Consider the following 12,965-nt stretch of genomic DNA (forward strand, 5'->3'; position numbering starts at 1 on the left):
ACCTCGGGGAAAGCATTTGTAAACTGCCCAGGGTTTGAAAGCTTGTCTGGAGTAATCTTCAAGACAGAGAAATACACATAGCAATGCTGCCCGGAGCTCTCCTTGATCCCAGCTGCCCAAGCCAGGCTCACCATCATTCATCAGCAGGACCATCTGAGTCCTGAGCCCCCACTCCAGATTCTCCATGGAGGTGGGGACAGTGACATCTGTCTTTATTTAATTTTTAGCTTCCCATGTGATGTGATGTGGATGATCAGCTAGGTTTGACAACCATTGCATCCTTATAAATAATCTCTCTTTTAAAATGTGTTGACATAGCATTTGTGTTTCAATGGCCTTAAATGGCTTCAGAGGAAAGCCAGTTAATCTTCTGATCTGAAGAAGACAAGCCACTTTTCACTTAAAAAGGAATAAACACACTTTTAATCTTTAAATTAGCGCCATTGGAGACAAGCAATTAATTGCACTTGTCAGTGGGAGGTGGATTAGTGGGGGCGTGGGTGGGGTGTTCACACTCCCCTCCTGGGCAACTGGAGGGTTGGGGTGGCAAAGCTATAATACAGGCTGGGCTTTGAGGAACAGCACTGAGCTAGGAAGGAGGAGTGTGGCCAGAGTGGGACACAAAGCTGTGGCCTCTGCAGAAGGCAGCTGGGAAATGACAGGGGACAGTCCAAAACATCAGACCCAAAGATGGCCCTGTAGAGAAACGAAAAGCAGCTGGAAAGGGAAGGACACTCAACTGAGGGCAGCAAGATGGAGCCAGTGGGTTTGGAAGAATGAAGAGTAAAACTACCTGCACAGGTATGAGGGAGCCGTTTTCAGACTGCGTTTATGTCCTTCTGTTAAGGGCTGGAACCACACATATTCGGCAGGAGGTGCCTTTTTCTACTCTGTTATAAAGCCCACCTTTTTATTTCAGTTGTAACTAAGGTTGGCCTCTCCATCAGAATCTCACCGGGAGAGTCTTGTTTGAAATTCAGATTCTCTGGTCCCACCCCAGGTCTATTGAATCAGACTGTTTGGTGGGATGGTACTCAGGAGCCTGTGATTTAAACAAGCTGATTCTTATGCAGGCCAGTTTCTTATTCTTGGGAGGCAGGATAGAGTATAGAGGTGGAGAGTATGGACTCTGGGGACAGCCTAGTTGGATTTAAATCCTGTCTCCACAACTTGCTACCTGGATCACTTTGTGCCTTAATTTCCTTGTCTTCAAAATAGAACGATAATAATAGGAGCATATCCTAGGGTTGTTGAAATGATTAAATGAGATAACATATACCAAATACTTTAGAATAATGGATAGTATACTATATTTACTGTTTTTTCTTTTATCCAATTAATGCAGAGATTGAGAGAAGAGAGAAATAGGGTCAATATTTTGAATTTAAGCCATCATACACACATCCATACACATTATGCGTATAGGTCAAGAGTTGAAAATTTAAATGCTTCCAAGAACCAGGCAAGTGTGAAGCAATTGGTGGGGCCCATGGTGACTTGGAATGTACAACTGTCTTAGTTTGGCTTTCCCAGAAGCCAGGGAGATCCTGAGACAAGATTTGGGGCCAAGTCATTTATCTGGTAGATGACCCTGGAAAACTGATGAGGAAGTGGGGATGGGAGACAGAAGAGAAGAAAGCTAATACCATGGGCATCAATGAACATGGTACTGCTGTGGGGACCTGGACTCTATCATCCTGGGAACCACCAGGAGACTTGGAGACTCTGCAATGTCATCCCACCTGATAAGTGAGGAAGCTGGGTTATACTCATTTCCTATGTCTGTTGTAATGAAAGTATCACCATCTGGGTGGCTTAACCAACAGACATTGTCTCATACTTCTGGAGGCTAGAAGTCTGAAATCAAGGTGCCAGCAGGACTATGAGGGGGAATCTGTTGCATGCCCCTCTCCTAGCTTCTGGTGCTTTGCTGGCCATCTTTGGCAGGCCTTGGTTTAGAGATGCATCACTCCAGTCTCTGCCTTCCTCTTCACATGACTTCCTCCCTCAGTCTGCATCCAGATCTACTCTTTTTTTAAGAATACCAGTCATACTGGATTAGGATCCTATGCCACTCCTGTATGATCTCATCTTAACTAATTATATCTGCAATGACCCTATTTCTAAATAAGGTCTCATTCAGAGGTATTAGGGTTTAAGATTTCAGCATATGAATTTAAGGGGATACAATTCAGCTCACCCATGGGGTATTCATGCCCCAATTCCTCCCCCTAATTGATTGACAACTACTTCTGTAGATGGTAACTCCACAGCATTTCCTGCTTACTCTCCCTTTCTGCTGTAATTTGGATGTTTGTCCCCTCCAAATCTCATGTTAAAATTTGATCCCCAATAGGCCGGGCATGGTGGCTCACACCTGTAATCCCAGCACTTTGGGAGGCCGAGGCGGGTGGATCACAAGGTCAGGAGAGCGAGACCATCCTGGCTAATATGGTGAAACCCCATCTCTACTAAAAATACAAAAATTAGCTGGATGTGGTGGTGGGCGCCTGTAGTCCCAGCTGCTGGGGAGGCTGAGGCAGGAGAATGGCATGAACCCGGGAGGCGGAGCTTGCAGTGAGCTGAGATCGCACCACTGCACTCCATCCTGGGCAACAGAGCGAGACTCCGTCTCAAAAAAAAAAAAAAAAAAAATTTGATCCCCAATAGTGGAGGTGGGGCCTAATGGGAGGCGTTTGGGTCATGGGAGTGGATCCCTCATTAATAGATTAATGCCCTCCCTGGGGTGGTGGGGAGAATGAGTGAGTTTTCCCTCTACTAGTTCCCATGACAGCTGATATAAAGAGCCCGGTGCCTCCCCACTCTCTCTTGCCTCCTTGCTCACCATGTAATCTCTGTACACCCTGGTTCCCCTTCCCCTTCCACCATGAGTGGAAGCAGCCTGAGGCCCTCACCTGAAGTGAATGCTGACACTACACTTCTTATAAAGCCAAATAAACCTCTTTTCTTTGTAAATTACCTAGCCTCAGGTATTCGTTTATAGCTACACAAATGGACCAATATGCTCTTCCTGTGTCTCTTCTACCACATGCCTTTTAAACATCCAGTAGCATGGAAATTCCGTAAGGGTTGTGTCTTAGTCTGAGCTGCTATAACAAAGTCCCATGGACTGAGTGGCTTATAAACCACAGACATTTATTTCTCTCAGTTCCAGAGGCTGGGGGTCTGAGATCAGGGTGTCAGCATGGTGGGGTCCTGGTGAGGGCCCTCTTCCAGGTCACAGATTGCTCACATCTCATCCTCACATGGCAGAAAGAGGAAAAAAGCACTCTCTGGAGCCCCTTTTATAAGTGCACTAATCCCATTTATGAGGGCTGCTGTGGTTCGAGAATTTCCCCTGCAAAATTTAGGTGTTACCAGTGTGAAAGCATGAAGAGGTGTGGCCTTTTCAGAGGTGAATAAGTCATGAGGGCTGCTTCCTTGTTCATGAGATTAAGGCTCTTTAAAAAAAGGATTCTTGAAGCTTTAGGCTACCTTGCCCTTCTGCCTGCTGCCACTTGAGAACACAGCAAGAAGGCCCTCACCAGACACCAAATGCGAGCATCTTGATCTTGGGCTTCCCAGGCTCCAGAACTGTGAAGAAATAAATTTCTGTTCTTTACAAAGTACTCAGTGTCAGGTATTCTTAGTTACAGCAGTAAAAAACAGGCTAATAAAATAGGTCCACCCTCATGACCTAATTAATCTCCCAGAGGCCCTACCTGCTAATACCGTCACATTGGGGGTTAGGATTTCAACATAATCAATTTGGGGAATAAATAAACACTCAGTCTATTGCAGACTGTCTTGTTTACAGTTATAATCACAGCAACTAGATCAGTACCCAATAGTAAGTGTGTTAGTCTATTCTCGCACTGCTATAAAGAACTACCTGGGACTGGGCAATTTATAAAGAAAAAAGGTTTAATTGATTCACAGTTCCACATGGCTGGGGAGGCCTCAGGAAACTTACAATTATGGCAGAAGGTGAAGGAGAAACAGTCACCTTCTTCACAGTGTGGCAGGAGAGAGAGAGAGAGAGAGACAGAGACAGAGGAAGTGCCACACTTTTAAACCATCAGATCTCATGAAAACTCACTCACTATCATGAGAACAGCATGGGGGAAACTGCCCCCATGATGCAATCACCTTAACATGTGGGGATTACAATTCAAGATGAGATTTGGGTGGGGACACAGAGTCAAATCATATCAGTAAGTGCTCAATATTTGTTGAATGAATGAATGAATGGGTGAACTCTGCCTTCATTTCTATGTCCCCAAAACCTAGAGAAGATGTGGGAAATGCTCATCTGAACCTTGAGGGAGAGATGAGGAGCTCTGCCCGGTTCTCCACAGCAAGCCTATAGGAAGGCAGTTTTACAAAATGCCTGTGCACCTGCCTTCCAAAGAGCAAAGCCCCATTAGGCATCAACTTTCAGATCCTTTAGTTTCCTTTATGCATGAGATCGGAGTGTCCCATTAAGTACTTAAATCAGATTAACAGCCTCCATGCCAGACCCTTCCGGCTCAGCCTGCTAGTGGTTGTGGAGCCAACCACTTCTTATAGAAGCAGTGGAAAGGGTTAGATGAGGAAGGGAGAAGGGCTCTGTTTGACCAGGCTGGTGAATCCCCTGTGTTTCCTTGGCGTCTAAGTCTGAAGAAATGAGAGCTGGCAAGCAGCCTGCCCTGAGCAGGCCCTGAGAGGAGGCTCCCCGTGTGGATGTGGAGAGTGGCCTGTGTCCTCCCAGGAGTAAGTGGTGTTTCATCACTGCTTCTGATAGTGCTGGTTTACAGAGGTCCCTCCAATGTCAGGAGATCAGGGATTTGTGGACAGTAGGAGAGAGCTGAAGTAGCAACATAAGCAGGATGACACCTGGCCCCATGCAGGGTGCAAATTATATTTCTCTGTCAACATGGGCTATCGACAGCTCCACATTGACTCTAGATCTGGCAGAGTCACAGCAAGCAGACTCCCTGCCTCCTCTTTCTCCAACACATTAAAACAAGCACAAAATATAACTTCCCTTTTCCTTCCACAATTATACTCCTGTCCTAACCCACCAAGACACTTTATTAAATGTTATTTATAGAAATTTCAAAAAAAAATTAAAGATAGCTTGCATAGGGAATAAAAGGTAAAAGTCAATCAGCTTTTAAATTTGAACCAGAAAATCAAAGGTTTAGCAAAGATAGGGCAGCAAAAATCCTGATAAAATCTTTGTGATCAGTCATTATATTTGTCTTTGACCTTCCTGGCAGCCTTAGCGAGAAGGCAAATATGATGGGCTGGGTACTTGTGTTTGGCTGTAAGAAAAAACACAAGTTCAACTCCAAAAACACAATCTTTGGAGCCAAGAAGTTCTGAGAGATATTATATGTGAACATGTATGTGTGTGTGTTTATGTGTATATAAAATAGTTAATAGTCAATATATATAATATGCAATGGACAATGTCTTGGAAAACAGTTTTCCAGCCAATACAGAAGTACTTTTGAGATAGTTCTTTCTTGCTTTGGCACTTAACAAAGATTGAAAGAAAACATGAAAACCTAATTAAGTAAAAGTACTTTGCAAAGACAGAGCCAGTATCATCTAGGGTATTTCAAGGCATTTTGTTTCTTCTTTATTGTCTTTTTTGGATAGCAGTTGTTTGGCCGGGGCTAAGAGAATTCCCTCTTCTAATCAGCAGCACATGTTTGGGATGCAGCTAACTGGGGATGGAATTTTTTTACTATCTGGTCCACCAGAAGCCTTTACTCTAGCTCAGTGTTAACAGCTCACAGGTACAAAGGGGCAAGTAGCTCCTGTAGGAAGCAAAGCTTTCCATCTCTTACTGCCACCCCTCAAAGCTCATTCTTCCTCTGACTGCATTTCCTGTGCACCAGGAGTTCACAATCTTATTTTAACCCCAGCACCAGACCAGAACAATAGACAATGTTTATTATAGCCATTGTGTATAACAAACCATTCCAGAAGTTATGGTGTGAATCAGCAACCATCCATTGGCCCAGAATCCTGCAATAAAGGCTGGGATCACTGGGCAGCCTGTCTCTGCTCTACACAATGGCTCTCCCTGTCATTTGCAATCAGCTGGTGGCCCGACTGGGGCTGAAGGATCCACGAGGGCCTCATTCACCTGTCTGGGGCCTTTGTGGGGTGGCCTAAATGACTGGGCTGGGGAGGAGGCTGGCTGGAGCTTCCTTAGTTAGGGCAGCAAGAAAGCAAAAGCAAAAGGCCTGGAACTTGCGCAGGGTCCCTCCTGCTGTGTCCTGCTGTGTCACGGTCCAGCCCAGACTCAGTGTGTGAGGCAGCCACACAAGGATGTGAATTCAGAGAGGTGAAATTCATAGGAGACCATTTGGTAGCAATCATCCTCAGCCTCCTCCCATCAATACCTTAGTCACAGTAGGTATTGGCAAGAGTCAATTGGCAGGAGTCTCACCTGAGGGTTGAGGAGGGAGAGAAAGGGACAGGTATCCCTTTCATGGGAAAGGGAGGGGATTTGTATCAGGCCATTTGGTACTAGCCCAGTTCTCACTCCAAGTTCTGTGCACTCAACACTTAGCTGCCACCATCAAAAGCCCAGATATCAGACTTTATGAGCTCTATTTAAATTTTTCAAAAAGGATATATGAGAAATGGACCTTGGAAGTGATAAAACAGTAAATGTTTTAAGAAGCCTCCTGGCAACGGTGCTTGAAGACCTTGTAAGTGTGAGACATATTGAGTTATGCTGCTCCATGGCCAACGTCCTGACATTTGTGGGACAGTGACCTCCCCAGGCAGCTGTAGCAATTGGAGATCTTGAGGTCATTTCCGTATGGACTGCAGTGAGATATACAGCATGTCAGTGGCAGCCCAGAAGTCAGTCGAGTTTTCTCCAGGCTGGAATGAGGACACTGACAGCCCCCACCAGCCCTAGCTTAGGACGGGGGTCACACTGTTTAAAAGGATCACTTGAATGACAAGAAAGGCCATATGCTCATCACTTTTCCAGAAGCTGGAAACCTAGAAGGGCTGGATAAGAAAGACATTGGGTAATGAAATCAGGGGGCAAAAACACTTTGACATCCAAAGAAATAGTGGAAATCTTTAGAAAGGCTGATTAAATAAAAGTAAACATAAGATTCTTTGTTTTGACTCAAAGCAGGCACCCATATGTGCACACACACACAAGCACCTGCACGTGCACCCTCATCCGCAGAGATGGGATGGAGGAGGCCTGACTTAGTAGCACCATGTAAAAATAATTTGTAAGTATATGTTAGCAGTAAGCTTAATTTGAGACAAAAGCAATCAAAGTTGTTGTGACTTTAGGTTATATTAATAGCATAGATTCTAGATTAAGGGAGGTGATTTGTTTCTTCTATTCTGTATAGCCCAGTTTACTTTAGAAGTATTAGGTCAACTTCTGCATAATATGAAAGGGTTCAAGAAAAACTAACTTAATTAGAGGGAAGTTCAACATGATTAGAGAATTTGAAATCATGAAATATGCGGAAACACAAGGAGGAACTGAAGATATTTGACCTAGAGAAGTCCTTAGCAAGGACTTAAGAATGGGTTTCAGTTGTTATGTGGAAAGAGGGACTTGATCTGTCTTCTATGGCTCCAAAATAGGTCCCATTGGACTCATGAATGTAAGATTGAGGGACCCTGGCATTTGGAGGTCAGAAGAAGGAAGAACATCTAATAGTTGAAGAGGCCCTCTAAGGAATGGATTGCATGGATTTCCCTTTTACTGCAGGGGCTGGATGATCACTCATCAGGGCAGACAGAGGGAATTCACACCTTGGGATGGATGCTTGGTTCAAAAGGAACTTTAGAATCCTGTCCAACCAACTATGAGGGCTGTCATGGGCTCTTGCCTTAGCTGCTATGGAAAATGTAATGAATGCAGCGGCTGTGCCCTCTCTTGCTGAGGGTTCAGGGGGCTGCTGCTGAGGCCTGTTTCTATTGCTGTAGGCCCGGTTTACAGTTATGAAGAAGCAGAGGCATCAAATGCTTAGCCAGGTCCAGGACCACAGGCAGCAAACCAACACCAGCTACTCACATGGGCACAGCTCCTGGCCATCCACTTCCTGGAAAGATGGAGATCCAGGCAGAGAGTGGATCCTGGGCTGGGGTCTTGGCCGAGGGATCTTCCCCTGGGGATTATAGGAGCACCCATGGAGATGGAGACCACTAGGAAGGAGGTAGCTGCACTGATGATGGCTTTTCAGGTCGCTAGGCCTGGTTTGAAACTGGACTGTGCCACTCACAAGCTGCATGATGCTGGAGAACTTGATAAACACTTTTGAGCTACCATTTTCCCATTGGCTTGTTGTGAAGATTAAATAGACCATGTGTGTGGTGTATGTGACCCTGTGCATTGCTGGACCTCAGAAAAATACTGAAAATACAGGAAATATTCCCATCTATTTTTTCCCTTCAAAACTGAGCTGTGCTGGCCACTGCGGGGACCACTGAAGAAGACCCAGGGAGGGGAATGGGCCCCCCAGCCTTTCTCTGGGGGTCAGTTCACCCTAAAAGAGTGACTGTTGTGATTGCCCCTTCTGCTTCCTGACCTCCCTCCCATGCTAAGGCTGCATTTTCTCCCTGACAGAGGAACTGAAGGAGAAGCTGACCGAATATGTGGACAAGGTGAATAGCCAGAAGCCAGGCTTCATCAAAGTCGTGCGTCACAGCAAGCAGGAAGGCCTCATCCGCTCCAGGGTCAGTGGCTGGAGGGCCGCCACTGCACCTGTGGTGGCACTCTTCGATGCCCACGTGGAGTTCAATGTGGGCTGGTAAGTGCCCCTTGGGAGAGGAGGAGGAATCCCAGTGGGATCTGGGGTTTCAGCTCCAATAGTGCAAAGCATGCTAGGATCTTGGTCATAGCCTAAGGGAAAGGAGATAATTCTGGGAATGGGTGAGATGTAGGTGTGTGAGTAAGCCAGGCAACAAGGCTGGACCTTTAGGGTTCGAGGTGTGGTAGAGGGGAGGGGGTAGCCAGGGGTCAACAGGTCAGCACACAGTGCCTAATATGCATGGTGACATCACATGTGACTCTGGCTGGCAGGGTCATCAGGGAGAAGGGTACATGCTAAGGGCAAAGCAGAGAGTGCCCGGCTAAGGACAGGGTTCCAACACCTAGGAAAGGAGAGCTGGGCCAGACATGAGGCAGAAGCCCAGCCTCACAGCCAGGTCCAACACCAAGTGGGCAAAGGTGGGGGAAGGTTGCCCGATGTTGTCACAGGTGCCCTGGGCTTTCCCACTGCCAGGTTGGAGGTAGCACGTAATCTCAGATTCTCCCTATGGTGAATTTGTCTAAGAACATCTTTCTTTCTCTGATCAGAGCTGCTCAGATGCTGGGGGGAAAGGGACCAGACAGAAGGCCCCAGTGGCTGCAGCCAGCCAGGAATAGAGTGGCAGATGCAGACCTCCCTGCAGAGCTGGAGGGCACAGGGCCACCTGCTGTGTGTAACTTTGCCTGGGCCTGGGAGACACAGGCTCTGGCGATGACCATAAGTAGCTGGGGCAAGTAGGTGGCCACCCTTTTATCAATATGCCTGTTGTCACTGGGGTCTGCTCTCCTCCCCAGACTCCACAGTGCCAACCTCTACCCCCGGGGAGTGGGAGACAAGGGCACTTCAGCAGGAAGGAACAGCAGGGCGTGCACACAGCCTGGCCTGGATGCTGCCATAGCAGGCCCAAATTAAGGCTGCAACACAGCCATTTTTTATAGTTGAAGTCCCTGCTTGCCACTTGTGACTATTTAAACAGCATTTTCTTTGGATTTATGGCCAGGATAGGAGAGGGACACTTACTATTTCAAGCTGATTTGAATAAACAATTATACACCAAATGTATTATTAATGAGAAGCTTATTCCTGTCTGCAAACACATTACTCGCCTGGTGCCTGCAGGGGCCTCCCAGCTCCTTGGGAAAGCCCAAATGCCCCACCCCTCCTTGGGTGGTTGGGAAACGCTTTGGGGGGTGGATGTGGCACAGCTGGCATTCCAAGGCAGCATCGCATGGCTGGTGGATGTAGGTTTGTTCTCACCTCCTAGTCTGTGCCATTCTCATCTGTCTTTTCCTCCAGGTTGATACATAGAATTTAGCAAAATCAAAGCCCAAGGTGAAAGCTTCTTCTGGAGCCTCAGATCTGTTTCTTTCTTCTTTTTCTTCTTTTTTAAGTCTTGATTTTTTTTTTTTCTTCTAAGAAAGGGAAAGCAAGCAGGCACAAGGTTGGCTGGAATAAGAATCTCTCAGCTCAGCTCTGGATATGCCGATGGAGTGGTGGAGCCTCTTGCTATTCCGGAAATCCTCAGGGAGCGGGAACTTGAATAGGGACTCCTTCCCAGAAGGCAGTGCACCTCTCCATCAGAGGAGATGGGCAGGCCTTCCTTCCTCTTTCTGCTGGGGAAGGACCTTCAGGAGATGCTACTCTGGATTTTTCCACCTTGGAAATGGTTACCCTCTCTGGCTGTCTCCTCTGCCCAGGGCTGAACCTGTACTCACCCGCATCAAGGAGAACCGGAAGCGGATCATCTCACCATCCTTTGATAACATCAAATATGACAACTTTGAGATAGAAGAGTACCCGCTGGCTGCCCAGGGCTTTGACTGGGAGCTGTGGTGCCGCTACCTAAATCCCCCCAAGGCCTGGTGGAAGCTGGAGAACTCCACAGCCCCAATCAGGTAAAGCAAACCTTTACCTGTGGGTCTCTCTGCTTTGACCTCCAGGCTAGGGACCCCCTACTGGCCCAATGCTTATTCTCCAACTTGAGCCCCATCGTGGGGATGACAGGGGTGGGCAGGGTTGAAAGGAACAGCAGTCTGATCTTCATTCACTGCCACAGGCTCTGAAGATCTCAGAATCCATTCACAGCCTCAAAGTGACCTATTTTCACACATCACTGTGAGACATCTGCTGGGCGCCAACCACTGTGCTCCAGGTTGGGGATCCAGAGTGATGAAGATTTGGTTCCCACTGCCAAAAGCCTGGAGTCTAGTGAAGACAGACAAAATCATTGGAATAGGAACATTATCCTACCATGAAGGCAGAAGCTGCATTGAAAGTGGGGAAATGCTTTTCAGAGGGTAGCATTTTCACTGGTTTTTGAAGGCGAGTAGAAGATGGCTAGGTTGGGGAATGGACACCCATATGCAAAGTTCATGAACACAGAGAAGGTTCAAAGTGACTAGAAGTGGGAAGTGAGCCAGCAGCCCCCGGCAGTGAGGGTGGAGGGGCTGAGAGGCAAGATCGGAACCCACAGGACAGTGTATACCTTGATGATATTTGAGTGTTATTCTGTAAGACTCAGACAAAAGTGACTTCATACTGCATTTCAAAGGTCCCAAATTCTTTCCTGCCTTTGCTGCCATCTTCCTAGACTCATGAATGACTCCCCTGTGGTCTCGGCTTTTAAGGTTCAGGACTCCTCCAACAGCTGTCCCCACTAGTTTTTATTTCTGTCTGTGTTTGTTTTTGTTTTTGAGACGGAGTCTCACTCTGTCTCCCAGGCTGGAGGGCAATGGCGTGATCTCGGCTCACTGAAACCTCTGCCCCACTGGGTTCAAGTGATTCTCCTGCCTCAGCCTCCCAAGTAGCTGGGATTACAGGCACCTGCCACTGCGCCTGGCTGATTTTTGTATTTTTTAGTAGAGACAGGGTTTCACCATGTTGGCCAGGCTGGTCTTGAACTCCTGACCTCGTGATCCACCCACCTCGGCTTCCCAAAGTGCTGGGATTACAGGCATGAGCCACCGTGCCTGGCCTATTTCTGTCTATGTTGATGATACGGTGGGTGTCTTTATGCTCCCTGCAAAGTCCTGCCTGTTACAAAACAGAAGGCACTAGAAGGTGGGCTAGGGTACAGTTTTTGAAGTGAAAGAGATTAGAAGCTCATGTTGTTTTGTATTATATGAGGGAGAAAGGGTATGAAAAATTTAACTGAAAGTCAGTGATTATTACTTAAGATCACATTTTTCCTTGCCAGAATAAAAAATATATACTTATACTTAAAACAGGATAGAAGAAAACACCACCTAACTTTCCCGAAGTTACCTGTTACCTACTCTGCTCGGCCCCTGCCACAATTTTGTGTTGTTAAACATTTGCTGACAGTCTGCTATGTACAAGGGTCTTTTACACGCATTGGCTCGTTTGATCATCATCACAACCTGTTGACCGCTCATGTCTCATCCCTGTTTTACAAGAGGAGGAGAGTAAGACTGAGACAGGCGAATGGCCCTGCCAAAAGCTCTGGGCGGTAGAGCCAGGATCGACCCAGAGAAGCTAGACTCAGTGGCTAGTTTTCATCCCTCTTACTGTCCACTGTTGAGCTCAGAACTGGTGTAGCTGTTTTCTGCTCCTAGGCCTGATGAATACTATTGTAAGGAAATATGCCCCCATGCAATGAGCATCCCTGCAGAAGACTACATTGACAGTAACTGTTTCTGTTCTGCTCATCTCTAACTGTATTGGTCCAGTCTTAATCAGCAAGCCCGCATTCCAGGTCCTTGCCAGACAATGTCATCTCAACCTCAAATTTTCTATCACCCAATTTTTATCAAAAAACTTGGTTGAGGGAAATAACTTTTATGGAAGATTTTTGGAAGAACATTCCTGGTTTTATTCCCAGATGAAGACAGCTCCACAGAAAGCTGTGATTTATACAAATGTATCTTGCCCATCTGAGCTCCCTTTTCTTTCAAGCTATACTTGAGTGCTTTGCCCACACATGGTGTAAGTCATAAAAAGAGCCCAGCAATATCTTCTAGTGTATTCTAAAGGGATGTCTTTGCGATGGCTGTTCGCTAAGTCACCAGGTGACCCCACTAAGAAAATCCATGTGAGAAATTTCTTTCAAACTGACTGCCAGTCAAAGAAAGCCTTGCTATCCCCAGGGAATCAATTAATATGACATTTTCACATGAGAACTGTACATTTTGTTTCTAAGACCATGTGTGTTCA

The 12,965-nt window shown here is 46.5% G+C and overlaps 1 protein-coding gene across 2 annotated transcripts in view; it reads left to right on the plus strand.

Moving 5' to 3' along the window:
* The window catches only part of GALNT18 (polypeptide N-acetylgalactosaminyltransferase 18), a 356,848-nt gene that overhangs the window by 240,998 nt on the left and 102,885 nt on the right, over nt 1–12,965 (plus strand). For both annotated transcript variants that reach the window (XM_054438882.2, XM_054438883.2), the window contains exons 4-5: nt 8,609–8,792; nt 10,490–10,687. In XM_054438882.2, the coding sequence (XP_054294857.1) occupies nt 8,609–8,792; nt 10,490–10,687 (382 nt within the window). The remainder of the gene's footprint in view (nt 1–8,608; nt 8,793–10,489; nt 10,688–12,965) is intronic.

Source organism: Pongo pygmaeus, chromosome 9 (assembly GCF_028885625.2).
Source record: "Pongo pygmaeus isolate AG05252 chromosome 9, NHGRI_mPonPyg2-v2.0_pri, whole genome shotgun sequence".
NCBI lineage: Eukaryota > Metazoa > Chordata > Mammalia > Primates > Hominidae > Pongo > Pongo pygmaeus.